This window comes from Gekko japonicus, unplaced genomic scaffold (assembly GCF_001447785.1).
Source record: "Gekko japonicus isolate JY-2015 unplaced genomic scaffold, Gekko_japonicus_V1.1 scaffold3172, whole genome shotgun sequence".
Lineage (NCBI taxonomy): Eukaryota > Metazoa > Chordata > Lepidosauria > Squamata > Gekkonidae > Gekko > Gekko japonicus.
Genome location: NW_015161504.1, coordinates 81180 through 91408, shown reverse-complemented (window position 1 = coordinate 91408; position 10229 = coordinate 81180). Strand labels below are relative to the sequence as shown.

At 48.3% G+C, this 10229-nt stretch overlaps 1 protein-coding gene across 2 annotated transcripts in view; it reads right to left on the bottom strand.

Moving 5' to 3' along the window:
- Positions 1–10229, bottom strand: part of CALN1 (calneuron 1) — a 145777-nt gene that overhangs the window by 67063 nt on the left and 68485 nt on the right. For both annotated transcript variants that reach the window (XM_015429214.1, XM_015429215.1), the window contains exon 3: positions 6883–6995. In XM_015429214.1, coding sequence (XP_015284700.1) covers positions 6883–6995 — 113 coding nt within the window. The remainder of the gene's footprint in view (positions 1–6882; positions 6996–10229) is intronic.

Genomic DNA, 10229 nt, shown 5'->3' with positions numbered 1-10229 from the left:
CGCATGGATCACTGTGGCTAGGTCTTCGCGGCTGAGAAAGGGGACCAACTGCCGCACCAGCCGAAGATGGTAGAAGGTTGCTTTGGCAGTGGTTGCCACCTGGGCCTCCATTGTTAAGGTGGAGTCCAGGAGCACTCCCAAACTCCTAACCTCCAAAGCTGGCACCAAAGGCGCCCCATCGAAAGCCGGGAGCGGGAGCCCCAATCCCATCCCGTTCCGACCCAGACACAGGACCTCCGTCTTCGCCGGGTTCAGCTTCAGCCGACTCAGCCTGAGACATCCAGATATGACCTGCAATGCCCGGTGCAGATCTTTTGGATCGGAGTCCGACTGGCCACCCAACATCAGATAGAGCTGGGTGTCATCGGCATATTGATGACACCCAAGCCCATACCTCCGGACAATCTGGGCGAGGGGGCGCATGTAGATGTTAAATAGCATCGGGGAGAGAACTGCCCCCTGAGGCACCCCGCATTCAAGCAGGTGCCTCCAGGACCGTTGCTCCCCTAATTCCACCCTCTGTCCCCGACCTTGGAGGAAAGAGACAAGCCATTGAAGAGCAAGCCCCTGAATCCCCATGTCGGCAAAGCGGTGGGCAAGCAACTGGTGGTCGACCATATCAAATGCGGCCGACAGGTCGAGCAACAACAGTGCCGCCACACCGCCTCGATCCAGATGTCTACGGAGGTCGTCAGTAAGGGCAACCAGTACAGTCTCCGTTCCATGCCCAAGGCGAAAGCCGGACTGGAATGGGTCGAGGGCGGAAGTGTCATCTAGGAAGCCCTGCAGCTGTGTTGCCACCGCCCTCTCAATCAGTTTGCCCAGATAGGGCAAATTGGACACCGGTCGCTAGCTGGCCAATTCCGCCGGGTCCAGTCCTGGCTTTTTCAAGAGAGGGCGGACCATCGTTTCCTTGAGTGCCTCAGGGAACCGCCCCTCTGACAGGGACTTGTTGATTATCTCCCTCAAGGCACCTCGAAACCCCTCGCGGCCCGCTTTAATGAGCCAGGAGGGGCACGGATCCAGGCTGCAAGTGGTTGGGTGCACAGCTGCAAGCACCCTATCAACTTCCTCCAAGCTGAGTCGGTCGAAACTTTCCAACCCCGGTGAAGCCGCGCAAGGGGCCTCAAGTTCGCTTACTATCTCAACTGTTGCGTCAAGACTTTATCCGCAAAATAGCTCGCAAAAGCCTCGCAGCCAGTATCCAATTCCCTACTGTTTTGTCTGCCCTGAGGCAGAGCTGTCAATGATCAAATCGTCCTAAATAATTGGGCCGGGCGTGAGCTAGCGGACGCAACCCTGGCTGTGTAGAAATCTCTCTTCGCAGCCTTGACTGCCATCTCATAGGATCTCATAAACGTCCTATAATCTCTACTCTTCTTCTCTTTGAGAGAGCCAGTTTGGTGCAGTGGTTAAGTGTGTGGACTCTAATCTGGGAGAACTGGGTTTGATTCCCCACTCCTCCTCCACTTGCACCTGGCTGGATGACCTTGGGCAAGCCGTAGATCTGATAAGAGCTGTCCTTGAAAAAGAGCCGTTTCTGTCAGAGCTCTCTCAGCCCCACCTACCTCACAGGGTGTCTGTTGTGGAGAGGGGAAGGGAAAGCAGTTTGTAAACCGCTCTGAGACACCTTTGGGTAGTGAAGGGAGGAGTATAAATCCAATCTCTTCTTCTTCTTCTTCTTCTTTGAGTTGATCTGCCATTGGTTTCAGCAGGTCACTGATATTCTCGAGCATTTCTGACTTTAAAGACTTTAAGATATCTTGTAAATCTTTCTTTGTTAAGTTGTCTTGCGGTGCGTCTGCAATGTCTTCCTCCAACGCCATTTTGTTGTCTGCCCTTCAGCCTCCTTGTATCGCTTCTCGGCCTTTTGGCCAAGATCAAGTGTAGCCTCCTTGTATCAGTCCTTTGACGGTCTCAGCCGGAAAAAAATATTTGAGTTTTGAAGTACTGATATTAGCCTTTTTGTTTTTGACTCTGCCAGCTTTCCCCATACTTTTGCATCCAGCCCCTTGTGATTTTACTCCATTAAGCTTCAAGGGAGCGGGAAGGGGATGCAGAGCTCAATCATTCGGCATCCTCCATGTTAGAGCCGATGCCACGCCCCCTGCCCCACTAGAGTTGGTGGGAAATATGATCTCCTCTCAAAACCTGACCCAATATACAAGTGAAGGAAGTTACCATTCTTGTAAACCTTGGCAGGAAGTGATGGATGAATTGTAAGAAAGACAGGTCTGTATTGTGCTTAACGAGCCCTCCCCTACTATGAGTTACTCCTCATCTGGCAAAGGTAAGGTTTGTTATTTGTTGGAGGTTACTGCTTGTAATGTATCAGGACCCGACCGCATGGTCAGCTTGGGCACCACGTGGTCAAGTGCAAGCGTTGAGCTTCGCTCCGACAGACAATGGACGATATGGATCCTAGGCCGCACCAATCAGAGGGCTAGGCTCCGGTCTGAGAGCCTGTGGGACTCTCAGCCACTAGTTTGGACCTATTGGGAAGTGGGGTGTGTGTGTTTTGGGTGGTGGATTCACGGGGATATAAGCTGGCCTGCGAGTCGGCTAAAGTTGTCTTGTTCTACACCAAATAAAGTACACTAAGCTGAAATCACTCGTCTGTCTGTGTACTTTTCACTGCTAATCAAAGGGCAGTGATGTTTGCATGTCTGTAAGCATCCCTTGAGTGCATGCAAAAAGTGCTCTTCCAAAAACCCCTGAGCTTTCCTAGGTTTCCACAGTGAGTCTCTGCTCCTGAGAAATGATTGTTTTAAGGCAAGCTGAGTGTGTTTCTGTTCTCATCTATCATTAGCAGCAAGACAAATTCCTTTCCCTCCCCCCCCCAACTTCCTTCTTACATTTCATGTATGCTTTATACCCCTGGCACTTTCTCTGGTGGACTCTAATCTGGAGAACTCAGCTTGATTCCCCACTCCACCCACTTGCAGCTGCTGGATGACCTTGGGCAAGCTATAGTCCTGTCAGAGCTGTCCTTGATAGGGCAGTTCTGGAAAGAGCTCTCTCAGCCCCACCTACCTCACAGGGTCTGTTGTACAGTGAGGAAGGGAAGAAGACTGTAAGTTGCTCTGAGATTCCTTTGGGTAGTGAAGGGCGGGTTATAAATCCAAACATTCTTCTTCACTTTCTTTTTTTCTGGAAGTTCCTTCCTCTCTCTAGTTCTTACCATCTGGCTCAGGTATCCATTTGAATCCACAGATCATCTCTTTCCCAAACTACTACTTTTCCCCAAACCCACCACTACTATTTAACATCTGATTAGTCAAAACTGGAATAATACAAAAGCCATGGGAGAGAGGATGCCTTTTAGAAAATGTTACTTGTTCAGGTTTATGTCCTCTCCTTAAGTCTCTAAAAGTGAATGAGGTACTCAAAAAGTTAGAAAGCAATGAGAGGGAATTCTGTGTGGGCACCAAAGTTCCCAACATGGCCTTGGGATTCACTGGGAGATTTGGGGGGTGATACTATTGGGTGGGCAGAGGGCAGAGTTGGGGTAGATGGGTGGGAGGAGGCGAAATGGATCTCTCTCATCTAGTTGGAATACTGGGAGATATTCAAGTCCCACCTAGGGCTTGGCTACCCTAGACGTCAATCAGCCAAAAGCCCCTTCCAGCCAAACAGACTGGTGTTTCTGTACACAGAAATTCCACTGTCTGCCAATTGTTGTTCCATCTCACTGGCTTTGGGAGTGCTTTCTGCTTGTATATAAACTAAAGTTTGTTTTCATTAGCTCTTGTATTCCCTAGAACTAGCTATTGTATTCCCTAGAACTACCATTGTTAGGCTGGGGCCAAAGTTCTATTTGAATAAGCAAAAAAGGCTAATGTGATACTGGGGTGCATAACATCCATATCACAAGATGTCATAATCCTACTGTACATTGCATTGGTCAGGCCACACCTGGAGTATTGTGTGCAGTTCTGGAGGCCTCACTTCAAAAAGGATGTGGACAGAATGAACCAGGTGCAGAGGAGAGCAACAAGGATGATGGGGGGGGGGTGGCCTGGAGACCAAGAAGCCCTGTGAGGAAAGGCTGAGGGACTTGGGCATGTTTAGTCTGGAGAAGAAGAGATTGAGGGGGGACATGATTGCTCTCTTGAAGTATTTGAAGGCTGTCACCTAGAGGAGGGCAGGGAGCTGTTCCTGTTGGCAGCAGAGGAGAGGACTCGCAATATTGGGTTTAAATTAAGGGCAGCAAGGTACTGGCTGGATATTAGGAAAAATGTTTTTGCAGTAAAGAGTTGTGCAGCAGTGGAATCAGCTGCCTGGGGAGGTGGTGAGCTCCCCCTTGTCAGCTAGCTGCCATGCTTTCTTTCTTTCCTTTCGTTCCTGACTTTTGTGCAGCCGCACATGTTTGCTTTGCTTTGGAGCCCCTTGCACTAATAGTTATTTCTGACAATGTACCTGTACCACTTGGCAACAGACTAGTATTCCAATAAAACATAGCCTTTTCAGGAGGGTGTGTTTGGACCTGCTTGCTGTTGACCCTGACAGAATTGTCAGGAATCCCTTTTTGTCCATCGGCCCAAGTCTCTCCTAACCGGGATGAGCGGTTCTGGTGGTACTGGGGTGCCTACCATGGTACCTACTACGGTGCCTACCACGGTGCCCACGACGGTGCCCACGACGGTGCCCACAACGGCGGTGCCCGTCCTCCCCCTAACGACTATGGGTACGGGAGGGCCAGTGACGACGGCCCCGCTGATGACTGTGAGCCCTGGAGGAGCCACCCCTCGGCCGGTGGTGTCGTCCATCCCAGTGCATTTGGGGAAGGGAGTAACCTACCGCTGCAAGGATCGGGATTGGGGCCACCATTTGGGGGACTCCACGCAGACTACTTGGTCGGTCCTGGGGAGTCGGAGTTGGGACAGTATGTATGACCCCCGGCTGAGCTCGGTGAGCTTCGGGGTTCTAAAATGTGCTGATATGTGTTCAATGTTGTTACATATTCAACACTGGCATGCCAGCACACCAGATGGCTTTTAAAGTTGCATGAGAAGTGGATGAGACGAGACACAGGGCATGTGGGTAAATGCAGGGCCCTGATCGCAGCCTCCATGCTCCCCCCCTCCCCCAGTGGTACAGAGCGGGGGAACTGCGTGTTTTGCCTCTCTAGCTGAGACAATGTTGAATGTGTTTGTATTCCATCATTCTTTTTTAAAAATTATTTTTGAAACCTTTATTAAGATCAAGTATAATTTTATGTTATGTGCTCTTGTACCTGACATGTCAGAGCAGTAGTTTGATCTGGTAAATCTTGAGCATATTGCAAAAGCACCACATACTCTGAAAAAAGAATTTCAAATCGTGAGCAATCTGTTCACAACAGGCCTCCCACTTACCTGCCTGGGGGAGAGAATGACTAGTTCCCCACCCAAAGTTCCTGCCCCTGAGGAACTGAGGAGGAAAAAAAAATGACCCCCACATAATGATGCTCTAAGAATCTCCCTTGGTCTTCATCGTAAAGACCACGGAGACGAGGGGAACCAGCTTGGAGTGGAGCCAGAAGTGCCACCACACCCCCCGCCCTAAGCTCCATGCTTCTTGTACACTTCTCCAAAATCTCTCAGTGTTTGCCAAGGCAGTGTTGGGAACCCTCTCCCACAATAATGCTGAGGTACATTTACCCCTGACAATTCAGCAACATCGTGACCATGCTTCCAACAGTGGCTACCATGTTGCCAAGTTACCTGGCTGCCATTCCTATGTATGCAAAATCACTTGAAAACTCATTTAGAATCAGGAGCAAATTATCTGCTATGGAGAGCCTGGGCTGAGAGAACACCTTCATTTGCAAGCAATGTAAACTCCATTTTCAGTTATACTCTTTGTGAAAATCAAATCATTTTGATTTTTATTGGTTTTCATTTCTCAGAACCATGCTGTGAACTAGGCCAATATTAATATTCTTACAGAGTGAGGCCGAGAGACAGCAGCCTGGCTAAGCCATCCTAGTGAGCTCACAGGAGAGATGACATTCACATCTGGGATTTCCTAACCTGTAGCGCAGTTGACAAACATCCACCAGCTGTTAAGTAAATGACACAAGCTCAAGAGTTCCCCAGGCTGCAAAACTGCAAACAATGACCCAGCAGTTCTTGACTTCACAGAGCACCCCACGGGCACAGCCTGGGTGCGAATGAAAAAATCAAACAGGATAGAGATTTTCTTGATACCAGGGATGCTGCAAGAATCCACCAGGTCACATTATTCTGTGGCGGCAGGCCATTATCACAAACTTTCCTTAAACCCAGTTGCATATGGTTTCCTTTTAACTGCCCAGCGCCTTTGGGTAAGGGCATGTGAGTGCTTGGGAAAGCTGGTGAGTGAACGGTATCGTAAAGATGCCATGGGTGGGCAGTGGGGAAGGAGCACGCAGGCAGACGGGCTGTGGGAAAGAGGGGGAGGTAGTGAGCAGGGGCACAGGGGATGGAAAGGGAAGGGGGCCCTGGCCCACCAAGACCTAGAACCAACCCTCTTCTCATACACTGGCTCCTTTTCTTGTCAGCCATGTAGCTTATAACTTCTCCATGTCTAGCAATCCTCCCTCTAAGCTGTGGAGTCATGTGAGCAAAAAATCTACGTTGTCAGCTACTGGCATTAAAGTTGTGAGTGAGCAATTTGGCAACTGCATAAAAAACTGTGAGCTAGCTCACACTAACTCAGCTTAGAAGGATCACTGATGTCTTGTAATATAACTTCCTAAATAAATGCCTTCTGCTCTCATTACTTCACTCTGCAAGCATCCTGCTTCCCTATAACAACCCAAACACCTTTCCCAACTTGAAAGCAATCTTTGTTATCCACCAGAGTCAAGGGAAGCAACATGTTTCTTGGCACACGTTTTTTCAGAGTCTTGCCACCTACCTGCCAGAAAATGCTGTCGATTGTGTTTCCTAGAAAACCATCCCGTCCTTCTGATGACACCAGTTTTGGTCCAAGGATTGTCATGAATTCATCAAAATCAACTTGACCATCTCCTGGGGAAAAAAAAGAAAGAAAAACTTGAGTAATAATCACTTTTCTGGATCACCTTCAATAGTTAGCTGGAAGTTGATTTATTTACATAAAGACCAAGGGGGGCAGAACAGGGTAGCCTATGATTAAGTAAATTAAGCCAGCAGCATAATTCATTTTTTTAAAAGCATTTTTAAAAAAGTTTTTCATGGAATACCTGCAGCTCAAATCCAATGAAACATCTTCAGAAATGAAATGGGCTTACTCAATTTTCTTTAAAAAGAAAAGAACCTAAGTATGGGGCCATACTCTAAAGGTCCACTGATTACCATAAGTATTTTAAATTGACCTGGAATTTGCTGACATAATTTTTGTAGCCAAGTACTGCTGCCACTTATGTTTACTTTCCATCTCAGAATGGTTAGTTAAACTTTAGGATTGAGCAGAAATGGGTAACACACAGGGGTCATTTCATAGAAAAAGAGCTAGGGGAACTCATTAGCATACCTCACTAGCATATGCCACACCCCCTGACATCAGGGGCCCGGCGGTGGACCTGCAAGGGCAGCGGGAGTGCGAGGAAGCCCCGCCAAGGCCCTCCCTGGCCCCAGGCAGGCAGGGGCGGGGAGAGGCGGGGAGGAAGCAACTTACCCTCTCTCTTCTCCTGCCTCCTCCTGGCTGAATGAGGGCCGGAAGCGGGGCGGCCAGAAGCAGGGGGCGGGGCTTCATCATGTGCCCCGCCCCCTGCACCTCACCCGGGGGAACTGTGTTCCCCCGCGTTCCCCCCCGAAATGACCTCTGGTAACACAAGTAAATACAACAAATCAATGTTAATGAAGAATTGGAAGCATTTTTGTTGAGCCGGCAGTCTTTTATTTATAAGAATAAATTATTTGGATATTGATTCATTTAGGATGTCTTCAGTTGTGTGAATATTGTTAGCTGTGTACTGTTTGTACTGCAGTTTTGTATTTAAAACCCAAGGGAGGGACTGGTAGAGCATCTGCTTTGAAAAAGACCCTCGGCTCAACATCCAACACCACCAGTTAAAAGGATTGGGTAATGTCAATTAGGGATGGGCACTTTCCTGAAGTTGTACTGGACCGAACTGTCTTTCCCAAGAGTGAGTCACCCCAAAACGACCTCTGAACCTCCACAAGCAGTGCCCTATGAAGTCAGGTTTGGCTTAAACAATGGCTTTTGCTGGGAGGCTAGAAGAACCACATCTTGGCTGAGAAAACTCAGGTCAAAGAGAATTCTCCAGGCTGGCTGCACTGCCAAGCATTCTCCATGCAAGCAACCCCCCCCCCACATGTCTATCCTGTCAGCTCAATCCAAAAAGGACTAGAATGGGCAAGTCTCTGCACCGCCTCAGGCATCTTCTACTGACCAAATGGTTAGTCTTTTGTCTGTCAAATGTACAGGCAGGCAGGGATAAAAAGCCTCTGGTCTGTGCTATTGTCATGAATGAAGTATGTTGCATGTTTCCACCCCCCTCTCCTGTTTCACCTATATGTCAGGGAATACCTTTGGAATAATCCTCTAATTCCTGTCTCCATATATTTGTCTAAGATATCTGCATTCTTACATCTATGCCAGACCTATCAAGGTAAACATTAACTTTCCATGTCTAGTGAATGGTCACCCATTCAGGTTGATCTTGCCACACATTAAGAAACACATGTGAGCACCTTGAACGGAATTAGTTAATTGGTAGTAGCCAGCATGGATTTATCAAGAATAAGTCATGCCAGACTAACCTTATCTCCCAAAATGGTTGACTGGCAATGCTGTGGATATAGTGTATCGACATTTCAGTAAAGCATTTGACAAAGTTTCTCATGATATCCTTGAGGATAAGCTGGTTAAGTGTGGGCTGGATGGTGCAACCGTTGGTTGGATTTAGGGGCTCGCCCTTCAATGGCTTGCCTCGTTTCTTCATGGTTGGGGACAAAGGGTGGTGAAAGGGGAACAGCAGTCCCGAAGACACCCCCAGGTTAAGTGTGGGCTGGATGGTGCAACCGTTGGTTGGATTTAGGGGCTCGCCCTTCAATGGCTTGCCTCGTTTCTTCATGGTTGGGGACAAAGGGTGGTGAAAGGGGAACAGCAGTCCCGAAGACACCCCCATGAATGTGGGGTGCCTCAAGGGGCAGTTCTTTCCCCGATGCTTTTTAACATCTACATGCGCCCCCTTGCCCAGATTACCCAGAGGTATGGGCTTCGGTGTCATCAATATGCTGATGACACCCAAGCCCATACCTCTGGACAATCTGGGCAAGGGGGCACATGTAGATGTTAAACAGCATCTTTCCTTAAAATCAGTCTCCATTCCTGAGGACTGGAAGGTAGCAAATGTCACTCCCATCTTTAAAAAGGGTTCCAGAGGAGATCCAGGAAATTACAGGCCAGTCAGTCTGACGTCGATACTGGGCAAATAGGTGGAAACCATTATTAAGGAAAGAATTAGTAGGCACATAGATGAACATAGATGAACAGGTAGAGAAAGAAGTACTTTTCTCCCTTTCTCACAATACAAGAACTCATGGGCACTCCATGAAATTGCTGAGCTGTCGGGTTAGAATGGATAAAAGGAAGTACTTCTTCACCCAAAGAGTGATTAACACTTGGAATTCACTGCCACAGGAAGTGGTGGCGGCTACAAGCATGGACGGCTTCAAATGGGAATTAGATAAGCATATGGAGCAGAGGTCCATCAGTGGCTATTAGCCACAAGGTATAGCCACTCTGGGGCAAGTGATGCTCTGTCATCTTGGCGCTTGGGGGGGTCAACAGTGGGAGGGCTTCTAATGTCCTGGCCCCACTGGTGGACCTCCTGATGGCACTGGTATTTCTGGCCACTGTGTGATACAGAGTGTTGGACTGGATGGGCCTTTGGCCTGATCCAACATTGGCATCTTGTCCTTTTATCCCATGTTTTTTGAACTTACTTAGGAGCCTTTGATGAGGAACTTTATCAAAAAGCTTTCTGGAAGTCAAGGTAAACAATATCTATTGGATCCCCCTAGTCCACATGTTTGTTCACCCCCTCAAAGAACACTAACCAGTTAGTGAGACAAGCTCTTCCCTTACAGAACCCAGGCTGAGTCTGCCTCAATAGGTTTTGTTCATCTATGTGCCTACTAATTCTTTCCTGAATAATGGTTTCCACCAATTTACCCAGTATCGACGTCAGACTTGACTGGCCTGTAATTTCCCGGATCTCCTCTGGAACTTTTTTTAAAGATGGGAGTGGCATT